Source organism: Pyxicephalus adspersus, chromosome 4 (genome assembly GCF_032062135.1).
Source record: "Pyxicephalus adspersus chromosome 4, UCB_Pads_2.0, whole genome shotgun sequence".
Classification (NCBI taxonomy): domain Eukaryota; kingdom Metazoa; phylum Chordata; class Amphibia; order Anura; family Pyxicephalidae; genus Pyxicephalus; species Pyxicephalus adspersus.
The window spans coordinates 120885178-120912932 of record NC_092861.1 but is presented as its reverse complement, the minus strand read 5'-3'; the positions used below and the strand labels follow the sequence as shown (position 1 = coordinate 120912932).

The following is a 27755-nucleotide window of genomic DNA, read 5'->3' as shown; positions in this document are numbered from 1 at the left end:
TGAAACAAAATCTCCCTAGCAGGACACAGACAAGAAAAACATAACCTGACAGGGGTTCTAGCTCTTCTTTTCTCTATCTATAACTAAAAGGTTGTGGCATCCTAAGGAGCTGAAATCCTTAACAAAGAAGCTGCATTACTGAATAAGCAAATGCATTTGTTTGAATAGGTCCTTAAGGTGTATTAAATTTTACATTGTTACCTGTGCCTACAGTAAGTACCACCCATATGAAATTTAACACCTACCTGCTGGATAAGAATGATGTTTCCATAGTGGGGAGGTGGTTCCCAGGAAGACCATGGGTTGAAATGAGTGTGATATTGTTGAAATTGAGATGTGGGCTAAAAAACAAAAACAAAAAACAAAAGATGAAATTAACATTTTTTCACAGCTAATTATATTTACTAACAATATTTAATATTTATATACTACTGTATGTTATTTTTTTCATTATGGTTAAAAAAAAGACACTAAAATGTTCTCTAAAAATCAAGGAACTGCTGGTTCCTTACACAGTTCAGATACAAATATAAGCTTATTAACATGCTAACAAACATGCTAACAAAAGCACAAAAATGTGCTTCAAAGTGAGATAAACATGACAGTGAAGAGTAAATTAATAAAAATTAAATATACACATAAAACATACATAAAAAGATTACAGTTCACATCTACTAGCAGTCTTTTAATGTTTATTCATTTACATTAAAGTATTACACTGTCAGGGAATATTTGATTTAGCATGTTTACTTCTGTAATTTTTTATTATTATTTCTGTTTAGTTTACTTAATCATTAGTATATTTAGCTTCTGCTTTTTTTACCATATATATTAGTATATGGATTCTTTTTATTTCATTTGTACATCTTTCTTTTATCATCATTATTATTTGGAAAGGGGAGTAAGAGTTAGAATATTAGAATAGTATGTGGTTTAGGAAACAAATTTTGATTATATTTTTTTATATTAGCTTGTAATGAAGACAGTACATGGTTATTGTTTTTTTTTTGCTACAGAAATTGGAACACACAACCAATTTTTATACTGCCTGTTATTTGTGCTTGTTATTTTTTAATTTTGTAAAACCCAATAAAAACTAGAATTTGGAACAACAAATGTATATAACAAAATACAATAAGAATACTATTTTAAAACAGTCACTATGACAGTCATCTCATATGCTCTAGTGGAGACTCTTCTAAGTCTGTATGTTTTTACTGGAATTTATTCTACATCACAGAATCCTTGTTCATTGTCAGATTTACTGCTTTATAAATAGACCCCAAGAAAATCTCTTGGAAGCATGGGGACAGTTGTCAGTTACCAGTGATTTATTTTCACTTATCTTTTGTTTTGTTTTTAGTTTGCAGATGTTCAGCTGCACAAAGAACCCTTGGGACTAGGGCTAGGTACACATGTGCAATAATTATTGTTTGAAAGCAAACGATCAAGGATTATTCACGATTATTTTGAAGGATTATATTGTGCACAATTCTGTACATGCTGTAACGATACGATCATTCAAATATAATCCACCAATAATGTACACACTAGATACGATCATTTGAACGAACGTTTGTGAACGATCGTTCGAACGATGCAGTGACATGTACAGGAGAAAGTGTATCACAGGACAATACACGATCGCTGAACGACCACACACACAATAGATTACGAACGATCGTCGCCCAATCAGATCTGCCGGGACAGTCATTCGTTTCCAGCGAGATTCCTTGTTCGTCAGCGCCGTTGACCAGTCATTGTGCACTTTTTTTGTTAACATTTATTAAACGATCTGTCATGGATTGTTCGTTTCCAACGACAATTATTGCACGTGTGTACGCAGCCTAGGGGGCCTATTTATACTAGACATGGGTCAGATATGTGATGGTACTCCAATAAGGATAAGAACATGACTCACCTTATGGAAAATGGCTCACTTTATAGAACATGGCTCACATTTTCAAGAACATGGGTCACTTTATGTCAATTGACACACTGTGAATAAAGTGTTTTACCTTGCTAGATGCATCATGAGGAAATCAAAAAATTTGTCTGGAACAGGGGCCCATTGGTGACTGTCTGACACAGGTTACAACTTCCTTGATTCCTTGTCCTGTATTTTAAATGTGTCAATATGCTCATGTAGTACAGTGCATTGTGGAAAAGTACTGTATACTGTATCTTGGGTGACCTGAACCATAGGAGTTCAGCCTAAAGATTTAATTTTCAGTGTATTTAGCATTTATTTTCTTTGTCTGCAAAAGGCTCCACTGGCTAGTGATTTTATTGTCCAGCTTTAGAAAATAAAAAAAACATCTTCCTAATTGAGTGCAATGTAAATCAGTATATATAATGCAGAAAACATCAAAGCCTGGATTAACCAATTAAATTAATTAGCTAACAGTTGATATTCATATTAAGGAAAGGAGTCAAGCACATCTAATTGCTTCTGTAGTTATAACTGCTCTCATATTTCTTATTTACGTGTTGCTTTTAGAGAAAGGGTTCAAGGCAGGAGCACAATGCCACTAAAACATTTAGCGAGTGCACCTGCATTTTAGCAGCGGTGGCTAATTCCAGCAGGGATTTTATCTTGCTGCGGATACAAAAAAGACAGAAAGCTGCTCAAAAGACTCTTCTACCGCAGGAAGGTATTAGAGTATCCAGGGAAATAAGTGAAAACGTTATTGAATTTCATTGCTTGGTGCTACTGAAGGGGATGTACATGGTATGAGAGCTAAATGCCAGTGTCCTTGAAATACAAAAGGTCACAGACATGGAGCTCTTTTGAATCAAATGAAACAGAACATACCATTTCCAGGATGGATTGTCATATGAAGGTTTCTCATTGTTAGGTATGTTATGTCTTTCAAAAGTATGTTACATTAACTTATAGTACATCCTAATACAGTGAACAATGTGTAACCAAAGACATTTTTTATTATCTTTTTCTTTTTTATCTAACACAGCTTGTAAGTATATATCCTCATAGTTCACTGTTCTGAAGGAGTTTTAAATCTAGTGTCTTTAGCATACTCCAACAATTGGGCTCAATAGGATGTCATAGGACCTTCCTGTATGTTTTGGGTTTCGGTCTAAAACTGGATCAACCAGTTAAAATCATGCAAACACTATGGGCTTTTTTTTTAAAGACTAAGGAAAGACTATCATGAACCAGGGTGATCCAACAAACCTGGAATAAATTGAAAACATATGCCAACTAATAGCAAATGATTTTAGGATAACATAGGTTCACCCAAAAAAGTCTATCTAATAAATCAGGCCAGAAACTACTAGGCTGTCTACTTACTAACCATGTATTCACCAAAATGTCACTAGCACAAATCCTCTCTTACTAATCTGAAATAAGATCCTATTATGTAACACATTTATTTGAGTTTAATAAGTAAAGCACTGCCAAAAGACAAGATAATAATAAAAGTGAAGTATCCTGTAGCAACCAGATCAGATTAGTGTTAAACTGGCCTTACAGTTTAGATCAACTTTTCTCAACCAGGATTTCATGAAATCTTAGGGTTTTGCTAGAGGATTCTTTTGCAGTAAGCAAGTTTCAGCAATGTCACTTGGCAGAGGTAGCAGTATGGAATAATTTTGTTACCAGTGTAAGGTGGCTCTTTATGGACCACCAAGGTACACAGAATTTTTCTTATTTCCTACTAATGTAACAGATAATTAATTACACTAATCACCAGTGTGAGGTGGTTTTCCTTTCATGGACCACCAATCAGTGTAGGAAGGCTCTTCTCCTTTGGATCACCAGTGTATGTCAGCACTACATTGACTAATGTAAGAGTGTACCGCTACCCTGACTACCAAGTTAAGGAATTCTTTCTTCCATGAACACAAATGAAAGCACATCTTACAATGACCACAAATATAAGTGGGTCCTTCATCTTTGACTCATTAATGTAAAGCAGACCTAAACTAAAAACACAAAAAGTTACCAGGAGGTAGAGCAAACTGACAAAATACAATGGGCCTGATTTTTTTGAAACTCTCTAAGGCTTGAGAGGATACACTTTCATCAGTGAATCTGGGTGACCCAGCAAACCTGGAATGGATTTCTTCAAAGTAATTTGCTATTTGCTTTGTAACATGGGGGAACCCCTTTGAACCCCTTCAGGTAATCCTCACTATAATTACTATATCCACAGCTTATAGTACATTAGCGTGGTGGTCAATAGGAAGAATGCCTCTTACATTGCTGGCCAGTGGGAAGATTGCCACCCCTACAGATGGCCAAAATGATCTTTGGTATCAGTTAAAGCGATCTGAGTCACAAATTGCCCATTACTCAAGCAACCTCTGGTGGATGGTGAATGGATTTCTTTGAAGTCATTTGATATTTGCTAGCGAATGTTTTGAATCCTGGACCAGATTCATTTCAGGTTTGCTGGATCACCCAGCTTATCCTCACTAGGCTTGGAGAGCTTTAAGAAATCAGGCCCAGTGTTTCGTATGCACAGGAGTTACATCATCAGCGGCCATCCAATAGAAGATGGAGAGTTGGCAGTGAAGATAGTGTGGTGATCACTGCAGGGCGGTGCACACAGGTAAGTCTGTGTCATAATCCACTGTGCATACTTGTTGATTATGGCAAAAGCTCACCACTCACCAAAGATTATATTTACTCTTTAATGGAGCATTATATTGGCCACCAATGTAAACAAACCTTTTCCACTAACAATGAAAAGCATCATTTAACTGCAGGCTACCAGTGTGAACGACACAACAATTTTCACAATCTACATTTTTTTCTAGTTAAAATTATGTTAATTTTAGAAGTAATTCTAAATATTTTTTCTAAAAAAAGTGCTGCACAGAGCAAAGGAATATTAAGAAATATGTGGCAAAAATGCAAAGTATACAAAATTCTTTTTTATTTTTATATCTACAACTAACAGATTTTGCTAATGTTCTTTGAGCTGGACATATAATTATTATTAGCAGGGGTTCCCTGAGACCTGAAAATTATTTCTGTTGTTCCTCCATAGAAAAAAAGGTTGAGAAAAGCTGAAATAGATTGTATGTGAACAGTATGTAACAGCATGAATTATAACATTCATCTCTCTTTCCCTTTATAAACACATGTACATATTCATACTCCATATATGACCAATAGTTGACCTTTTCACATTTATCTTTTCATATCTTCCCACATCAACAATGGTAGCACAGAGGTTTCAAAGTTTGAAAATAAAGGGTCATTCATGAAAAAAATATGATTTGCAGGAACGATCACAGATCATATTTGGGCAGCACCATCACCTAGTAATCTTAACAAAAATTGAACAAAGTTTCATTATGAAAGTATGTTCATGTTTATGGCAATGTACAGGGGAGGTGAGGCAGACAGAACATTCAGCGTTGACATTCAGTGCTATTACTGTTCATTACAACCCAAGTAACTGAAAATTGGAAGTGTCAGACTATATTTTAAATTATTTATACATTTCCTGTCTTCAAACTGTCTTTCAGTTGATTTACCCTTTATGTAATTCTAAGGTTGGCAATATGCCTTAATCATTTCATCTTTCACACATGTGAACACTATAGACCAATGTGAATTTTATATTTCTACTATTGGTGAATACATTTAACAATAACCTTTTCATTACATAGGACAACAAATGAAATAAACACATTTTTTTTCAAATCATGCTTTTTTAATTGTATGCTAAAAAAATATAAAAAAAACTGAAACATTTAGAAACAATTTAAAATATAAATATCAGGAAAACAATAGTTAACTAAGAAAAGTTAAAATTACGGCTGATTTGGGTAACTAAAGTATAATATGGGCGGCACTGTGGCTCAGTGGTTAGAACTCTGGCCTTTGCAGTGCTAGATGCCAGGTTGGAATCTCAGCCAGGACACTATCTGCATGGAGTTTGAAGGTTCTCCCCGTGTTTGCGTGGGTTTCTTCCCACATTCCAAAACCATACAGGTAAATTAATTGGCTCCTGCCCAAAATTGACCTTACACTGTATTAATGACATATGACTATGAAAGGGACATTAGATTGTGAACCCCCCTTTGAGGGACCGCTAGTGACATGAACTTTGTAAAGCACTGCGTAATATGTCAGTGCTATATAAATACTGTGTAATAATATTAATAAGGTGTTAAACAGGAACAAAGTATATTTTAAACAAACGAAAAAACAACACTTTTTTTACTTTCATGTTGTTTTAGCCGACACCACTTTAGATACTTCACTACAGCTTAGCCCAAAACAGCCCAATCCTTACCCAAGAGTCGTATCAACTGTTGAATTAAATTGCAGGTTTGGGTTTGGACGATCTTTCCTTTTATATTATAATTCAATTATATGTAATAAATAGTTGCTTTCTAGAACTCAAACAACATAACATTGTCTGACAAAATCCAATTTTGCTACATGCTAAAATATAGAAATTTTTATTTCCAAACACAACATCCCAAAACAAGTAGCTGTCTCAGGTAAACAATACTTGTATTTTATGACTAGGATCTGTGTTGAACCTGTGTTCTAGTTATTGAAATTATTCATTAGTGGAAGCTGAGGAAGGACCAGTCCTCGCCTTTGCTGATTGTTTATTGCACAGCAACAACATTTTGTCTGTTTCACATAGTGAATGTCAATGAATTCCCCACCTGAACTTCTGCTGCATTTTCCAGCGCAATAAAACTGTTGCCATAAAGCAGACAAATACAGATGGAAATGTAATAGTAATTTATAGTAGAAATTAAATAGATGGAACTCAAGATTTGACCTTCTTATTGTTATTCGAATTTAATTAAAATCATATAACCACATCAATTATTCTGAATTACTTAATTATATATTGTTAGGAAAATATGCCGTGGTCACCCCATCCATCAAGGTTTGAATATTGAGGATTTGAAAAATCTTGTGCAATAATGAAAGTGTTTGTGCAAGAAAGAGGATTTTTTTTATCCTTAGTATTACTTAACACTGAACTATTATATATACTAGTAATCACATTTCTGGAGACATCAAAATCATCCAATAGTTATATATAATAACAAAAGCAGAAAGTGTGTCTGCAATTTATTTATTCAGAACTCTCATAAAGTCCAATAAGTGTTCTGTAATAAATGTTTCTATTGATAGCAAAATGTCCATAGAAATTAATTTTAATTATTACCAAATACATAAAACTTTATGTGCAAATGTATTATATTCAAAGTTTAAATTAAACCATGATTATTATATTAACAGTATTTGTTGAAATGATATTGAGTGCCATGACTTCACCATAATCATAAAAGGTTAATGATCATATGTTTGCACCAGAATTAAACCAATGTTTAATCCAAGTGTAATTAACAATTTAGTTAATGCAAGAGGCCCCAAAATATTTAAAAACAGATTTCAATTATTTTTTTTAATTATTAAAAGTTTTTTATTTTTTAAATATAAACATGACCAAATCAATATACAAAAAGGAGAACAAACACACAAATACATACAATATATTTCACACCCTTACAAATACACTCTTCCCACACAAATGCCTTCCTCCTTCTCATCCTCCCTCCTCAAAATAAGTACCTACAGCAAATATCAGTGATAGAACAAAAATTCCAACATTTAAGGGAAGAACACTGACTCTTCCAATATCCTTTTATATATAAGTAGCATAATTCATTACTAACAGAATTTACCTACAAGCTGAATAGAAGATCTAAAAGACGCAAATTTTTGCAGGACAGTATTACAAAATAAATCATTAAGTGTTATTTAAAATGGACCTGATGTAAGTACCTAAATTTGACTTGATATCACTCTTTTGAAATGCCCTATAGATCAGAACTCTTTAGACTATGAGAGTGAGGTGAAAAACAAAGAGTCAGTAAAGTGTTGGGTACAGATATACTGACAAGCAACAGGCTGCTATAAGGAAAGAGAAGAGTGCGTAGAGAGATTACTTCATCAGTTTGTTGTGAAGCAAATAGGTTGAGAATGGAAGTAGGGAAGTATACAAAGGTATAACACATGGTGTATTATAACATGTGTGTTACTTAGTTTTTTTAAGTAATTAAATGCATTACTACACAGGTAATGATGAAAGTGTATCCTCTCCAGCCTTGGAGAGCTTTAATAAATCAGGGCCAATGGGTGCAAATCATCAATAATGGGGATTTGTTGCTTAAAACGTAGGATTCTACCTAGCACTTTAATTGCTTTCTACTACTTTAAAAAACAGTTTCAATAATTCCAGGTAGCCTCAGAGCATGGCTTTAGAAACTTACAGTAAATGTCTAATGTTTTGAAGTATAAAAGGCAGTTGTGGGGACATCCTGACAATGACAATTCTGTCTGTTAGACTTGATAAATATGACCACATTACAGGATAATAAGTGGGTTTTTGGGGGCCAAACCAAGGTGATGATGTTAAAAAAAAAAAAAAAACATAATAGGCATAATAAATATATGTATTTTCTACAAGGAGCAGTAAAGATGTGTAGCTTGGTGTTCTAAATCAATGAGATAAGATTGAACTAATACAGTATTGTTATCTAGACCACCGTTATTATATCATCTATCCCCAGTAACAACCACACAGAATTCCTCCAATCAGTATTCACACATGACGTAGGCTCTTTTCACTTGTGTCAAAAATGCAAATAACTTTGGAGTGATGAGAGCTTAATGACAACTTAGAGCAAGTGCTCAACCATAATAATGTCATTTGTCCAGCTTTCCTGCTTAGGACAATACAATCAGGCTACAGGGAAATGCTTTATCAGCCTGCTGTGGAGGCCACAGATAGCACCATACAATAAAGACCCCCCAAACCATTTATTACCTCTTAGCTCTGTGATCAGCAAGTAAGCACTAACTACTGAATTAGTCAACTAATTAGTGACAGGCAGTGTTGGAAGGCTTTGGATGTCCTCAGATAAACGTAGAGATAAAATGCCTAATTAAACAGCTAGCATTGGACTGGTTATTGCCAGGGAGGACAGATGTACAGGATATTGTGTATTGTTCCAACAGATAACAGAAGTTATCACTGCACTGTCATTATACTGGCTCAGCCAGTGATAGATCTGCAGCCGGTGTTTAGGAGTTCTTTTACATTTTAAAATGCAAATCTCATTTTTTTTGCATATTATCACATAGTAAATCCTACAGATACCAAGTCCTGTATTCACCAGAAAAAATACATAAATCTTTACTCTATATGATTTTTGAAAAAACTACAAGCTTGGTTGGATATTAAAGCATATTATCCAAATAAAGAGATTCCATCCGGATAGAAATGTGGAAGTAATGTTAATAATAAAGATTCCGTTTAAGAACCCAAGTCTAAAGTTATTTTATTTTGAATAGTGTAAGGAAAGAATGTAAAATTTTTCTATGCCTTTATGTCTGGAGTCTAGAGCAATGATGGAAGACCTCCAATGCCTGGCGAATGCAATTCAACCAGAACAGAGAAAATTACTTTACCACATCAAAGTATTTTGTCAATTTTTTAGAGCTTTTTTATTGGAAGAATTATTACATGATTACATTAGCATGTGATTTGAAATTTAAAAATCTTATGTTCATTATGTTGCTTGAATTAGCCACTACATTACTGTTTCTGACTACTGTTGTCTTGCCCACTGTCTGTGTCAGAGTTTCCAAATGTGTTGGCTGTGCTACGTCATCTTGTTATGAGCTAATAATAATAACTTGGTTTGACCCTTTAATATTGAAGTTTTGTGATATGAATGTGATAAAAATTTACAAATGTTATTGTTGTCATTGAATCAGGAAGTTAAGGGAATCTTAAAATGAGAATGCCAGTATTTTGGAGATATTTTCTTACTTTTAAAGTTAAATCAACCCACATCAACACATGGAGTAACAAAAAACCTATTTACTTAAGTGGTTTACACTGTTTTAAAAAACATTTTCTGATGTGAAACTCAATAAACTCCTCAACACATTACTTAAATGTTCTTCAGGGTGAATGCAATGCATGAATCCATATAATAAAATAATTATCCACAATCCAACATTTTTTGGTGATCTCCAGTCTTTTCATGAATATAGCATGGATTATATAAGTGTAGATCTGTACCAACTATACATTTTCCTTCCACTCCCCCGAGGTGTGCTGTGCTTTGATTGCCAAGTGCTTCAAAAGATACAAAGCTTTTCTTTCCCTATACTTATATATTTCAAAGTGTCACTACAATTAAAGCTGCCAGGACATCAATAAATAGTATTGATTTTATCTCCATGTTATGTGTAGAACAACTAACCTTCTGCTAAAGCAACAGACCTAATAGACCTTAAGTTGTTAATTTGATAGGATGGACTGGATTTCAATTATGCACCACTGGGCAATGTTTCCTTAGAAGCCTACTATGACTGCAGATCTTTGGTGTTGTACAATTTATTTTGTTTTTCACACAATTTACATCCTAAATATTAAATAATCAATTTTGAATGGTTAAACACTACTTCATTCAAATTTTGTTTGAAGACTAGTAAAACAAAATATGTAAAAAAAAATGTCTGGTCTTACATGTAACCTTTTATTTATAAATTTGAGCCTGGGAGTATATTATTGGATGGTTGGACATCAGTTAGAAAAAAAACAGTGCTGGCCAATCATAAAAAAAGTTTAAATCTTTTGGCCTTATTATTGGTTGCCAGTGGCTTGCTTCACATGCCATAAATGATTACATTGTGATTGACAAATTCATTAATTTTCAACATGTAGAAACACAAAAACAAAAGGGGAAAACATTTTGTGGGTGCCCCTCTTTAGAGTTTCACCCTGCTTTTTGCTACATCAGTAAAGAGCAGTGTTTCTCAACCAGGGCTGGTATTAGTAGGTAACTTGAATGAGAGACATGGGATGAGACTGCAGCCCACTACCCCACAGTACTAGGTAAATTGAGCAAGCTTTCTGACTTGACTTGAGCTTGCCACTAAATAAATAATGCTTTACTTTCTCCTATGGGATGGTATGTTCCATTACTTTTATCCATAATTAATTCTGGTGTCATGAAAGACATTGTAAACAATCTCGGCTATAATTCCTTTCAGTAATAATAACGGATGGTGCTGTTTTGATTTTCCCTATTAACCACAAAGACCATAAAGTGCATTTAATAAGCAGGAGAACAATCTGCCAAGTGTAGTAATTCACAAAGAACCTATCTTTCATTACTGTAATTACTTTAGGTCATTTAAAGCAAACCTGACCTAGCCTAAAATCTTTCCAAGGTAAAAACAGCACTAAAGTAAAGGCACCGTGAGGTGCCCCCATGTACCTATGTTAGTCCTAAAATAGATTCCCTATATTCCTGTGGGTCCTTCTCAGATTCTAAGTCCAGGGTTTATACGGCATCTCAATGTCTGCACGAGAGAGGTGTAATCCCTTTCTTTCTCTCCTGGAACTAAACCTTGGTTTGGTATTCATTTGTTAGAAATTCAAATGGACAAAAAAGTTGAAATCTTCTGCAACAGAGTAACCACATGATTACATGAAAACCCCACACACTCCAAGAAAACCAGTTTGAAAAAACATACATGTAATGGTAAAAAAAATCCTTGTTTTTTTATATATTGTTTTTTTACATGAGTGTGCCAACAGGAAGTGCACAACAGATTTTTCAAGAAGGTCCAATATACACAATTCCTATCCTGGCTATTCTCGTGATTATGGCTTTGGTATAATAAAATAACATGGCAACATGTATAGTTGCCACAAAGACAATGAGCCTGAATTATTAAAGCTCTCCAAGACTGGAGAAAATACACTTTCATCTGTGAACCTGGGTGATCCCTAAATCTGCAATGGATTTCCTAAAATTCATCTGTTATTTGTTAGCAAATGTTTTCAATCCTGGACCAAATCTATACCAGGTTTACTGGATCACCCAGCTTCACTGATGAAAGTGTATGTTCTCCAGCTTTGGAGAGCTTTAATAAATCAGGCCAAACCAGGTCATGATACCCCTTTATTTTGAATAGGCTTTATTTAGGAAACAATGCTTGGCATGTATTTATCAAAAGGGTTCTACCCAGTAGATGACTTAAAAAAAGAAAGTGGCTGGTAAAATGGAGATATCTGCAGTGACATTGGGACAAAGGCAACAGGGATGTTGGAAATGCCTGGAAACATGTCTGATATATAATGTTATAATTCCTTTCTCAGTAGAAAGTAGAAGCTCTTGCATTACCTGATAGCTGAATGTCAGAGTTAGAGATTACCATTAATTGGGGAATTGTGAGAAGTTAAGGTCCTCAAAAATATGAAGCACATGGTTTTTGAAGACCTAGTGAATGTCACCTGCAGAAAGAATATAGCGTTCCAATGGTTTGGGTGCTATGCTTTAAGAAACATTTCTTCAGTCATGGAGATGAAGGGGTCAAAGTAGCTTCTTCTTTAAATCATATGGCTTTTCCATCCCTATTCTCTCATGCAATTTTACAGACAGGATTGTTCATGTGATCCATCAGTTCTAATACCCTAATGGCCATTGGGTGAGGGAAGAGACACCTCACAGAAAGTGTGATTTGCACTTATATTATTATTTCCATTTATACAGCATAATTCCGTGTTTCATAATTAATTTCCTTTCCAGCTTCTCAATGGCTAATCAGCTATTATTGGGTTTTTAGAGACACACCGAGACGCATTAAAAGCACAGTGACATGAGAAAGAGATGGATGTAAAAAGACAAAACAGTGATCAGATGAGGGATAGGAGAAAGCAATATTCAAATGTGGCTTTCACAGAGACAAGGTCTCATTTCAAAGATATCAGCACATTTGCAGTGCAAATAATCCTCTGCACATATGAATGATCAATCAGATTCCTTAATCCACCTAGAGCAATGTCACTTTATTTCATTTCTGTTCCTAGGCTCATGTAATTTTGCTTATCTCTATAGTATTTACATTACATTTCCCCATCTCTTTGAAACTTACTTCCAGTACCGGATGGATTAAGGAGATATTTTCAATCACGGATTACAAAGGATATTTACCCTTATCAAGAAGCAATTACATTACTTCAACCTGTATACAAAGGGAAGGATTAAATCCAACTGCTAAACTGAGGTGCAGACAAGATACAGTAGTCAGAGAAAATTTAGCCGCTGTTGAAAATATCACTCCAATTAACAGAGGTCATCTGTAAAATATGGAATATACAATGCCATATTTAAAGCTACAAAACTGGTATTCAAGAGAAAAAAATACAATGGCCTTTCACTTTCCATGCAATGGCTCATTTATAATGAGAGAGAGAAGATATTGCTGTATGTACAGTGTGGCTTGTCCCATGAATAAAGATGGGGCCATAGTGTGTAGTCAGAAAAGCCCCACAGAGGTCAGCTCCATTGAGTAACTGTGTGTTGGCTGGAGAAGAGCTGGTCATATGATTTTGACAGGTAATTGGGCAGCATGGTGGCTCAGAGGTTAGCACTCTGGTCTTTGTAGTGTTGGGTCCAGGTTCAAATAGCAGCCAGGACACTATCTGCATGGAATTTGCAGGATCTCTCCATGTTTGTGTGGGTTTCCTTCCACATTCAAAAAACATGCAGTTAGGTTAGATGGCTTCCCCCCAACATTGACCTCAGACTGCATTAATAACATATGACTATGTTGGGACATTAGATTGTGAGCCCTTTAGAGGGACAGCTAGTGACATGACCGGATAACTATACTGTATTAATGCGCTGCGTAATATGTTGGTGATATATAAATACTGTGTAATAATTATTAGGTTTTCCCCCGGTCTTTCTTTTTGTTTAAAATACCTCAAATTCATTTTTATTGAGCAAATCACATTTGTAAAGATTGTTGTGCTTTATAAATGTGAAGTGTGCCTTACCTATGCTTTTTTAAAAAAACCTCTAAGTCTTAAAGGAAACCTACTAAAAGAAATATGGGTGGGTCTAACCTTTTTCTACAAACACTAGTTGCCTGTCTGTTGTACTAATCTAATAACTTTACCACTTTGTAAGCCAAACGGGAAACAAGTGTACACCAAGTAAAGTTGGATCTGGCACTTTCCCAAAGGTATTAGTTGAAGGATGCAAGCCAGGTAAGCAACATTTTTGGAAGGAAAGGCAAGCAATTTCCTAATTTTAGCCTCTTGTAATCACTTGTAGAGAATACTAGGTAAGGGAGGGGGAGCACTACGGGTCATTCAGGTACCTTACATGCAAGTGTGCTAACAAGGAACATGCTGACAGGAGTAGGAAAGTAGAAAGTAGGAAAGAAGGAAAGAGTAGACTAAAGGTAAGTTACCAGTTCTGATGTCTGGCAGGGCTAAATCAGTTTTAGGACTTTTGATGCTTGTCTGGAGTTTAGATTTAAGAGCAGAAATTTTTCTACCAAACTATCTGTTGAACACATGTAACGATAAGGGAGATAAGGGAATACATTTGAGGTGGGAAGGTTAAGGTTTATGGTTCACTCATCAAAACTGGGCATCTTACATTGCAATATAAATAGGTCTATGGAAAACATGCATCACCCAGAAATGTGGATCTGGTCAGAATAGCTAGAAAGTGAGGGAGGTGTGCAAACATGTTAATAGTAAAAAAATCAATTAAAAGTAAGGTGCTTGTAAGCCTCTGTAAGCTTGTAAGCTTCTGGTAAAACCAGCACTGCAACTTTGCAGATTTTCAGTAAAATATAGGGTTTTCATTTCTCTGAAACGTCCAGAAAAAATTATGGTCTATCAGATAGTTAAATGCTTTAGAGTCAAGAAGGAAAATTGCTGTTTTTAAGGGTATATAAAACTCCATATTAGTCTTCTGTTATTCGATACATTGAGGTCTTTTTAAAAGCATTTTGTTATCTTTGTTTCATACCTGTTCATCTCTCCTTGCATGCCTACCACCTTTTTGCCACAGTAAATGAGGCGTACTGTGCAGCTTCCATACATACAACAAATACGGGATAACGCAAGTTACTCTCAGCATACAGGACAAGAGAAGTGATACCATGCCAAGTCCATACATACAGAATAGGAAGAGGATACTGAGAATTACACCCAGCATACAGGACAAAATGAGTGATACTATGCCGAGTCAATACATATAGAATAAGTAGAGATACTGAGAATTACACCCAGCATACAGGACAAGATGAGTGATACTATGCCAAGTCAATACATATAGAATAAGAATGGATACTGAGAATTACACCCAGTGTACAGGACAAGAGAAGTATTACTACCGGTATGCCCATTTATACAAAATGAGAAAAGGATATTGAGAATTACACCCAGCATACAGGACAAGAAAAGTGATACTATGCCGAGTCTATACTTACAAAATAAATAGTGATGCCAAAAATTACACCCAACAAATAGAACAAGGGAAGGTATACTATGCTGAGTCCACACATACAGAATAAGAGGAGGATACTGAGAATTACACCTAGCATACAGGACAAGAGAAGAGATACTATGCAGATTCCACACATACAGAATAAATAGAGAATACTGAGAATTACACCCAGCATACAGAACAAGAGAAGTGATACTATGCAGAGTCCATACATACAGAAAAATAAGAGGATACTAAGAATTACACCCAGCATACGGGACAAGATGAGTGATACTATGCATAGTCCATTATACAAAATAAGAAGAGATACTGAGATATATACCCAACATACAGGACAAGAGGAGTGATACTATGCTGAGTCCACACATAGAGAATAGGATAAGGATACTGAGAGTTAGAACCCAGCATACAGGACAAGATGCGTGATACTATGCCTAGTCCATATATACAGAATAAGAAGGGATACTGAGATATATACACAACATACACGACAAAAGAAGTGATACTATGTCCAGTCAATATATACAGAAAAAGAAGAGATACTGGGAATTACACCCAACATACAGGAAGGAGAAGTGATACTATGCAAATTCCATACATGCAGAATAGGAAGAGCTAATGAGGATTACACCCATTATACAGGACAAAAGAAGTGATACTATGCAGTGTTCATACATAAAGAATAAGAGGAGATATCCAAAATTACACCCAGCATACAGGAGAAGAGAAGTGATACTATGCCAAGTCTATATAAACAGAATAAGAAGGGATATATACCAAACATACAGGACAAGAGAAGTGATACTTTGCCGAGTCCATACATACAAAGTAGGAAATTATACTAATAAAAATAGAATTTTGCTCAAAAAATGACATTCCCCTTGCATTGGCTGCATGGGTCCTTTACTTTCACCGAGTTGTATCTATTGTGACACAAGGAATTATGTATTCAGTAAACATATACAATATATGTACACATAATTAAGCATTCATATGTAACTATAGTCCTAGAAGCAAGCAAACACCATCCATTTTCTTCTTTAGTATGGAATTTCTATTTTGTTAAACAAGCGCTTGCATTTTTGCATGCACTGCTTTAATTAAACAGTTATATTCCAAGGAATATTATAAAGCATAGCGGATCTACTTGTGTATCCATGGATACAAGCTTTTCACAATAATTACATAAAAAAAATTATAAGAAAATTACTTCCCTCTTTAAAGGATTAAAGGCTGTTAAACTGCTTCAATCACTGGATTTTTTGTGAAAGAACCCTTTGAAATGTACAGCAAAAGTGGCTCCAAAATTATACAAATTGCCAGTAAATGTTTTTATAGTGCTTTACTTAATTTATTAATTTTTTGGCATTTTAATGGCATACTTATGAATGAAAAACTGAGATTTTCTTTATAGTTGTATTACATTTTAAAGATATTTACAATCAAACAAGTTTTCAATAAGGATCCCCTCTGTGGGTTATTTGTATTTACGATGGCCTTACCTTAATGTATGTGCAGAAAAAAAACATTGTAACTCTTTCTGCAGATCCACATATTGCAAATATTTTTAAAAAACTCTTGTTTTAAATGTGCCTTAAAAATTTTAAATAACTACCCAATCTAACAAAAGTGTCTGAAAGCATGCAATGAGAAAATAATCTTCTAAGGAGAATTAGCTCTCCTTCTGTACATAATTATGCCAAGAAGGCAAATAAAGTCATAGAGTTCTGAAAACTCCATAAATCCCCCATATTTTTGTTGTGGCAAATGCACTTTACTTTAGCATTTCAAGTACATTTTAGGGTTAGTGTGTAGGAATGATGAAATGACAGTTTCACTTTAAGGGACCACTATTGTAATAAATATTGTATTGAGAGTATATGTAACCTATACACATTTTTTTCTTACTTCATAAAAAATCAGATTAGCAAAGTAGACTTCATTTGAGCCAATAGACTGAATCAGAAATGTTAAAACAGTCCTGTCACCTTTATATTATATATATTGGCCTGAATTAAGAAAGCATAATAGCATGACAGCATAAAAAATAATATGTATTATAGGTGTAAGGCTTTTATATGTTTGCAAAAAAATTACATTTCATTAGTATATTGGTTTAAGTAAAATTACATTTCCAGTTTTAGGTTTGCATAATCAGGCAGGTCATTATTACAGAAAGAGACAGGTGATGTCCCTTCTGCAATAATCTGTTTTACCTGCCTGATAGCTATGTGTTTCTGGTTTCAAAGCTAAGCTGCGCATGCACTACATCACATTTAGTTGCCAGGGAATTGTGGCAATCCTGGCCTTCTTTGTGTGTGCCAAGATGAATGAAAATCATTCATCCTGGCATGTCCAAATTAGATGGCTGAAGATAGTCTGAAGCTGAAAGATGGCGGCACCCTGCGTTGGAAACCAAATGTTCACAGATGTAATTCTGTTTTAAGGGCGTGATAAAAGAGACAGTTAAGTTGGGAATGGGCTCCCAGGGATAGGGTAGTAGCTTTGCCGCCCTATACCTTTGAATAGCATTGAAAAGAACTGCAAAAAGAACAAAAATGCCATCTCTTTTGCACTTTTGTCTATATTACCATCTATCATGCTTGGGAAGTTATGAGCAAGTGTACAGCTTCGAACAACTGCACAAACCTTTGGTTTTCTGAAGCAGCATAAAGGTTGTAAGTGGGCCCTTTTGGCATCCACTGGGCCATAGGCTTCTGCTTAGGACCTAATGCATATTCTGCCACTGGATAGAAGTCTTGATGAGTGCTGAAGAATAAATCACTGCAGAGGCAGCTTTGAAAGTACCTATACATACACGCATTGTTTTGAATGTAATTTGAGTATAACAGCCATGTACATGACTTCTGAAGCTGACAGATATTGTATCCTCCTGAATAATAAAAGGATAGGTTGGTAGATGCAACTACATTTTATTGACAGCTGTGTAACAAAAGTTTGGCCATCTGTCAGCATGATCATTAATGCCAGAGTGGATTAACCCACAGAACTCAATTAGAATTTATTGTAAAATTATACAGTAATGGTTGCTAAATGATTGCATTTGATATATAGTTAGTATCCAACTTACTAATAAAACTTTTTCCTTAAACATTATTAACCACTGAGAAAAGGAGAATTTTAATATAAAAGAATCTACATAATAACATCAAAATTATTAACAATAAAAATATAAAACAAACAAATTGGTTCACCAGTACTTGAACCATCTCCATTCCTGATTTGTTATGGAGATCTTTTAACAGTTGTCTATCATTATACATCATTCAGTCTATAGGACATTTTTTGGGAAGGACATGCGTCCATACTCTTTTTACAACTGTATCTATCAAGGTGTAAAGTAAAATGTAACCAAATATTCCAATTTTTTTTTTACCTCGTGTTCCTACCTGTTACAAAATTCCTGTACTAGTGTGGCAACACTCCCTCATCAACCTAAATGGATGAGCAGCGGTGGCTTCCTCTTCTACTCTCCATAACATAAGATAAAGTTGTTTTTTTGACAGCTACCTAGCAGACAGAAACACGCTACTGCACTACATAAATTAATTAACAAACTAGAAAGCTTTCCTTCTCTCCATAAAGATGAGTGGGAATAACCAAACCTAGCTTATTGTCCATATTTCCTGGATATTCAACTAGAAATAAAAAGTACTTGGAAAGCACATACACTGTTTTTTACACAACACTATCTAAAACAGGATCAAGTCATCATCGATTTATTGTCTCTAAACATTCCCGAGGAAGCTTATCGGTGAAACGCATCAGGAACGGAGACTGCAATACTATTTTTGATCACAAATTAAGAGGACAAAATCATTTTTTTTTATCATCATCCATATTGCAACTGGTATTGTTTTTAAGAATGTTAGTAGCTTATGTATGAGTTTTTTTGGATATAAACTCAACTTAAATGGCAAGCCTAAAAAAACCTCTCTGTAACAATTCCTGTAATTATAAATTGTTTTAACAACATACTGTACCTGTTACCAGCCAGCAGAGGTGGAGAGAACAAGAAGCTCACAGAATTTCTAGCAGGATTACCCAGTATTTTTGCATTTATCAAACAGATATAACAAAGTGCTTTCAATAGTATATTTACTAGATCAAAAGGAAGCAAAAATAGTATAGCACAAGTATATAATTAAGGTTTTGTTAAACCTAAACTAGCTAAAACTAAAATGGTATACGTAAAATCTTACCAGAAAACAAGACTTTCAAGAAAGGATATTCCAACATCAGAAGCTCCCACCACCACAATACGAGCATTAATTGCCATTTTTGGCTCAAAGGTGAGCTTTTGGTTAAAATGATATAAAGCATAACCTGGCTGTAAGGAGAAAAAAAAAACAAATTGAGATAAAGACTAGCAACCAAAAAAAGAAAACAAAATATACTGACAGTACAATAAAGGGCAAAACCAGCAATGCTTTTAGAAGACTTTCCAGAAAGAATATAACCATTATCTGATCTGTTTTACCAAGAAAAAATTATATAGCACAGCGATAATTATCAAATCTAAAAGCTCAACCCTAAAAGAAGCATTGGACTTTATAGTGCACCATTGTCCAAATCAGTCCACATTCGGGTATGTGCAAAAATAGGGCAAATCTGTGCAAATTGCAATGTGCTGAAACTAATAGAATTAAAAAGTCTGAAAAAATTCAATCTAAAGCCAAAAATCTATTAAATGGTAGAAAATAGTTAGAACTTCTGACATAGTTTTAAAGTTGTCTGTGTCTCTACTGGAAAGATTCATCCTCCTAATTTGTCTGGGGGACCACTGTAATAAGGAACAAAGTTTTTTTATGTTATTTTGTCTTGCACACAATTGGATGATTGATATGAACACATTTTTGCTATATTCACAAATAAACATTCACTATGGAAAAATTACCTTTATTTTTCAAAGTAGAAATTCTCTACTTCTTTTTTAAACCACTATGAGTTATGTCTGATGATGTACAGCTATTAGGTGTATCTGTAATAAAAATTGATTTGACCATACTTATGAAAGTCTTTTTAAATGCTCTGGAGTCCCTGAATTTTGTCACACTGTAAAGCCCCCTTTCCCCCCTGCAGAGGAAATCCCTAGTTGGCAGTTCTCAAGCACATAGAAAACTGCACTGCAGATAACATATTTGCGCATGGTTGTGGCTTTGGTTGTAGCCGTGGTAAGATTTTTCCAAGAGCGATTATGCGGCTATAAGTGACTTGTCACTTCCTGGAACTGCAATGCATTCCACCAAAGCTGCAGGTTTGTGCGTAAAATTGTTCCCAACAACTTCCTTTTATTTGAATTGGAGTGGTTGGAACCGGGATTAAGTCTGAAGAAAGACATTATGGTTGACTGCGGGTCTAAATGAGTTGAAAAGGCAAGTTCTGACACTTCATCAGAATCAAAAACTTGACCACTAGAATATTACCATTAGAATATTATATTACAATTCGGTGAGATATAATACAAAAGTCAAAATATAAAAGCCAAATAAACAAATCAGGGAAAATATAAACTATAGAAATGTTGGTACCTACAGAAACAATTTTGTAACCAGTTTATAAAGGTCTCTAACATAATAATATTAATCCAATGCATACGAGGTTGTGGTATCTTGTGTACTTCACGTTAAAGCTATTTTGTATTTAAAATTGGATTCTCTAAATGGGTCTTTTTCTGTTCCTATTGATAATTGTCCTTGGTTTTGTTCAGATGAATTGTGACATCCAGTGGCCAGATAAGGTACCTTTACAGAATTTTTCATGAAAAGTAATCTTAAATGTCTTTGGACACAAGCAGAAATGCTGTTGATGTATTAAAAAGTTCTGGGTTATAGAGTGTTTACTTGTTGCTCATTGCAAGAATACATTCATACAGAAAAGAAATATTCAATATATTTTAGGAATGCTTTAGGCTGATGTCATCAGTTTATACACTAACAGTTATAAAATCATATCACCCATGTAATTATTTTTCCTATAGTTTTTCTATCCCCTTTTGTTCCAAAGTAAATGTTAACAACACAATTCCCTATTTCACAAAACAGATAGTGTTGGTAGCTACCATTAAGAGTCTTTAGTTCATATCTAATTCACAGCAAGAGTTATACATGTGAAAAAAACATTAGTTCATCTGTTACCTGTATTGATTAGGATTCTGTTCCTAGAAGTTATATTGGTGTGGCAAATCTGTTAGAGCAGAGGGCAAATTTCAAATGTAATCTGCTTAAAATAATACCAGCCTCTAAAAAAACAACATATTTTACCACTTGAGCACCTTCCATAGTATATAAATATGCAGGAGGTCTCAACCACCCAGTTCTGATCTTGCGTTTGGGTATTTTTCTACTAGATCCAAATAAAACAAGCTTACCAAAGGTTTAAATAAGTCTGTTCTTGTGTCTTAGGAAAACTGCTGTCTACACCAATCTGAGCCAGCCATGGGCTGAATGCAGAAAAAGCTAACCTCCCTTGATTCATAAAGAGAAAGGACCAACACGGAGAAATGAGTTGGAGTACAGTTCAGCATTTAAAGCTTCTAACACCTCTGTTACTACATGTTATAGCAACACATGTTAACATGGAATATTATATGTATTGTACTGCAGTGTCATTTTTAATGGTGCCCTAAAACTCACACATACAATATAGTGGCTGCTAAAACATCTGTGCTATACAGACCACAACAAAAACACCAAGGTGTTTTTACTGATATGTTCAGAATGAATATATTCTCAATTTTAGACGTTACAAACAAGTAATCAAGTACAGTGCATCACAATATTAAAGACTATAATTTATGTAACTGCTCCTGTATTAACAGGGGCTGACTTTTTGTTGCTGATACAATGGCTCTAAATCTAACAGCTGTCATGCATGGGAAAGCACCTTTCTCTAAGATAAGTACAGCCTGGCCCCAGGGGGCAGAAAATTAGGTAGATTGGTCCCATACCAACAACCTTTTCTTCTGACTGTCAGCACAAGTAACTACATATGTTTCCCTGAAGAGTAATCAGGCATAACATATGACGGGACAGTTTGAATTGTAATGTTTGTCTGTGTATTGCAGGCACCACATCTCTCACTTAAAGTGTAATGCTCTGTGTGCTCATAAATAATAAATGTTCTATGTAAGAAAGGCATGCTAGCCCTGAACTGCAGGAATTTAGTGAAATTGTAAACTGTGAAAATAATAAAATAAATACAATTTTACACTGTAAGTGACTAAAGATGTCTACAGATGTTGGGCAGTGGTCACCCAAGCAATTGATGATCAATCTGCCAAATAGCTGTTATTCCAGATAATCAGTGTATAATAGGGAAACTTGCATGTTTGTGCCTATAGAGAGCTGAGACAACACTGCAGGCACTAAAGTGTCACTGGGGAATGCAATAGCAAACAGCAAAGAAATTACATCCCAACCAGTCACTTCTCTCCCACAGACTTTACTGTCTGGAATCAGGGAAGGTAGAAATAGACATTCCCCAGTCTGAGTGTTACAGCTCTCTAATGTCTGTAAACACTTAAAGAACTATCTAGAGAGAAATTTAAGTAGTGACATTGCTGATCTCCTTCTATGTCACTTGGCTTGTTGTGTTCAATTTACATCCTTTTGGAGGAAAGTTCTTATTTATTTTCCTAGTACCTAGTAGTTTGGGATAGTGACTCAGAAAGCAAAGAAGCCAAAGCAGCAGCATGACAGCCAGAGAACTAAGGCTCTGTACACACGTAAGACTTTTGTAATTGGAAAGGATCTTTCACAATCCTTTTTTTAACGACAAAAGACTAAAAAATGCATGAACAAGCATTGTTCATAAGCGCCATCCTGCTCTATGGAGAGGGGAGGGGGAGAACGAGCAAGCCATACCTCACTGCACTCTCTCCCCTTCACTTTCATTACGATCATTCGAAATTCATGGACCTGCCAGGACGGATCCATGAACTACGTCGGACAACCACTGTACACAGATCAGATACTTATCTGATACTTTCCCTGAAGCGATCATCAAACGAAAATCATCTGACGTGTGTACGTAGCCTAACATTTTTATATTGACGGGTCAAAAGAAGCAGCTCATGATTGGTGAGACTATACATTGGGGGTCATTTATGTGTGTTGTTCACATAGCAAAGTGAATGATGCTCCGTTTTTCTTATCTCTTCTCAGTTAATAGATTGAAATAACGTGCAAATCTGTAATGGCTGGGCCTGGTCCTGCATTTTTCCTCCTTCTAAAACCTCTTTTTGGTCCTTTAAAGCAGTACTTAAACAAAAATATAAAAATATAAAAATCTGCAAGCAGTTACTCTATTGCAAAAGAGGCGGGTGCTGTCCCTATAGAACATACTTACCTGCCTGTTTGCTTTTTTTTTAAATAAACTCACCTGTTGTGGGCACCACCAACTTTACCTTCTGGGGTTGGGATTTTTAGCCATCTGTATTGGCGAGGGCGAAATGGTGTAACTCCTATTGGTGCGGAGGCCAAGGTTATGTGGGGATACGTAGCATTGTTCACTGTACTTCAGAAAAGATTGTGACTCTCTTTTTTGTCTCTTTTTATTGAGTTGCACTTTAATTTGACTGAGGCTTTAATTGACCAGTACAAAGGTTTGACTTTGGGATGGGGGGATCATGCTTGACTTTCACAAAAATGTCAATATTTACATTTAATTTTAGTTGCCAATGTCCTAGGATCTACAGTGTTTGGACTTTAAAATGATATATTATGTATTGTATACTACTATTGATATATTAATGGTTATAAGATGTGACAAAAGGGCTGCCTATTTTAGATGAAGAAATTATGTTTCTTCTGACAAAGCTATGTATGTGAAACACCTAAAGGAACATTTTTCATCAAGCTTTTATGATTGTACTATGTTGGTCATTGTTGTATATCCTTATGGAATGTCTTCTGTAGGTCACTAATAAAAGATTTTTTTTATCAGTTTTTACCAAAAAAGTCCCACAATGGTGTTTCTATATATAAATGTATTATTGCGCTTTAATAATGGTAACCATTTTTCCATTTTATCAGTTATATTTTGTTTTAATTGCTCTTGTTTGTAACAGGTTTTTTTCCTGAAATGACAATGAATTCTGGCATTTAAATTTTTTTCATGTGCATAATAGACTCAGTGAAACTATTATCTGTCATACATGTTTGCAGTGAACCAATCAAATTCTACTGTTGAGTGTGTTGGCCCCACATTTTGCTTTTGTCTAGGTAAATTAAAATGCACATTAGCTTTTTTTGATGGCATCCCTTGGATATGATATAGAATTCCTCTTAATGAGAGAATTATGCATTCTATGCATCCATAATTCAGGCCATACAAATAGCCGTATGTCAATCTGCTCATACCTCAAACAACGTTAATTATGCCAAGGGAAAGAATATCTCATGAACCAGTCTTAATAAGCATATTAACAACATTCTTTTATTAATGAAGAAGCATTTATCTCACAGAAGCCTAAACACAGTCCAAGGTCTAAAAGGTCTTTGCATATATTATCCACGCAGAGGCCTATTTTTTTTTTCCAAGTGAACAAGATAGGCACAAATTACCACGGTAACAGTTGAGTATTTTAACCTTTAACACTCACCCTGTTTAAGCAGATAAAAGGCTGCTATCACAGGCACATAGTTACAGTTTTTGTTTCACTATGCCTAGAAACCAGAATTCTGATAAGTACATTGATGAAGAATGTAAGCATTATACAACTCAAGCACACATTAAGCAGAAAACATATGGAGTAACACTTATCAATCATGATACTAAAGTATCTGCTGGTAATGCTTGACGGGTAATTAAACAAAAAGGTTGAAGTATTTATCAGCTGCTGTCGGCTTTTTTCCAAGCCATAAGCCCCCACACATTTTCAACTCATCAATAAAGCCTAACCAAATATTTCAGAGTACAAAATGTACATGCACATGCCTTTGAGGATGGATGTAAACATGCTTTAGGAGTTTGTATGATGTTGCTTCCTATGTTTTACAGAGTTCATAGTCTGTTACATCATGAATGATTTTACTGTCTGTAGTGTTACAGCAAGTACTGTATATTATTATTACCAATTAACATAGTGGATTTATTCAATAAAACTGCTTGTTTATTTCTTTCTGTGCAAACTTAGATGGGCAAATGTATTTGAAAATATATACGGGCGAAAGTACTGTGAAGTGCACTACATACAAATGAAGCCTCAACCCTGTTGCACATGACTGGCATTTACAGCATACTTGCCGATTAAGGCACACACTTACCTTTCTGTAGGCATCCTTCTGCAATAACAGGTGCAGGAACCTGTCACTGCTGCATTTCCCGAAGCTGACATTATTGTAATCAACTCCATGGTGCTTCACAGTCCATAGCTATCTCCTTTAGCCACCGAACAGACACTGATCATGCAACTCCTGTGTGTATGCAGAAGATACATTGTCCCTGGTGTCTCAATCAATAAATGGCGGTGCACCGTGCACATGCAGTGCAAGGAAAAAAACACCAGGAGCAAGGAAAATTTTTTTCTGGCAAAACAGACTTTGCATATCCCTTTTGCCAAAAACCCACCTCCTGGTGACTTTTTCTTTCAGGTCCACTTTCAGTAAGTTACCTAACTGTATATCATGTGATCAAGTTTCAGTTTTCAGCCATCAAGGATGCTGATCCCAATGTCTGAAAATAAAACAGCCATAAGAGGCAACATCTACAAAGTGTGTGACCATTAAGGTATTGGAGTCAGTATCTCAGAGTGAAAAGGAGGTCAGCAATGACAGCATCCATATTTCCTTTAGAAAAAGTTTATTTTAATGAAACATTGTCACCTTGCCTGATAGAAGAAAATGTCAAAGGGTCTCTCTAAAAAAAAAAGGTTTAAATCATAAAATATCTGTACTCTAATAAATGGTTACACATCTCATAGGCCTAAATTAATAAACATCTTCATTGCAGTGCGCAAAGCTCAGAACAAGGAGTAGAGGACTGCCAATTATTCCACCATATGATTAGTGTTTAACACACAACACTTCTGGCTTCTACCGTCTGTAGTTTGATGTTCTTTGCTTTCAGAGATGTTTAGTGCTCAACTGCTTATTTTGCAGTTACATTCTACACTCATTAAATCTCTTTGCTGTCTTTTGTTTCTGAAATGTGGCGCTTTCTTTTTTTCAGATAGCTATTTGTTAACCAGTCTTAGGATGCTGAAAAGACTGTCTTGTTCTTTACACACTATGATCATTCAGCCTCTCAGGCTACAAATGCCACGAACACCTGTGTACTGCTGACATCTTGCTTTCAAGGCTAGGTAGGTCATCTTCCTTTTAATTTTACTTTTAAGCTCCAATGTGACAAACATCAGGGACATTCCAGCTAACAATGCCATCTGCTGCCTGCCAGGATTGGGCAATAGTCAGGCTTGTAAATGAAATGTAATGGGGACAGCACAGGAAACCTGCTGACATTTACACCAAGGAAATTTACTGGCGCCCGTCACTTTATATGTAATGTGTTTGCACTGGAGACTTGTGTTGTAAATTCAGTGGTCTGAACGTGGAATCACGATAAACACTGCAGCTAAGTCAAGCATGCAGCTTGTTATTCAGTAACAGAAAGGTATCACCATGAAACAGGTAAAATAGCTGAAAACAGAGCCCTGGGCACACGCAATAACCCAACCTTTGTATGACTGCTAGAATAATTTCCTGATATTGTTCTTATAAATACAATGGAGAATTATTACTCTGCCCAACAGAACTAAGGCTGTGAGTGCTTAAGCTAATTAAGTTCTACTACATTGTACAACACTGTTGTGCTAACACGTTTACCCCACTGCCATGGGTACACACATTACTCAGTAAGGCAAGTAATGTAGTATTGGCATGTTGTATTGTTATTCACTCTGAATTTGCAGCACAGCAACACTGAGGTAGAGTATCAGATGCCAGTCTGGTATGTTGTATATAAATTAAAATGTAAAGAATTGGATGGACAAAATAAAAATCCTTTGGAAGTTAAAAGAGCTCTCTAATGTTTATGTAATCATTGTCTATAGCAGTGGTGCCCAACTTTTTTTTTTATCTACGGGCCGTTGTTGACTTTTCTAATTTTAAACTTTTCAAGTTTTAAATTGAAATGTTTCTAGTTATCGTAATGTACACACACCAAATAAAAGAAATGACAAATCAAGAATTTCTGCACTCACCATTTGATGCTCATTTTATTAATGAAAGATACAAAACTAAAGCTATCATACAATGCTGCACAGTCATATATTGCTTCCCGCTCATCATTCCTGTACCACAGAGCAGAATCTATACCATACAATGCGCAGTATCAGTTATAGGGGTCCACTAACCTTTTTTGTACCCCAATAACTCTGCAATGGATAG

At 35.2% G+C, this 27755-nt stretch overlaps 1 protein-coding gene across 1 annotated transcript in view; it reads right to left on the bottom strand.

The window, feature by feature from the left end:
- CFAP61 (cilia and flagella associated protein 61) overlaps positions 1-27755 on the bottom strand; it is a 137196-nt gene that overhangs the window by 53498 nt on the left and 55943 nt on the right. Inside the window, exons 18-19 of the mRNA XM_072410264.1 lie at positions 19569-19696; positions 246-341 (exon numbers count right to left, since the gene is read on the bottom strand). Of these exons, the coding sequence (XP_072266365.1) occupies positions 246-341; positions 19569-19696 (224 nt within the window). The remainder of the gene's footprint in view (positions 1-245; positions 342-19568; positions 19697-27755) is intronic.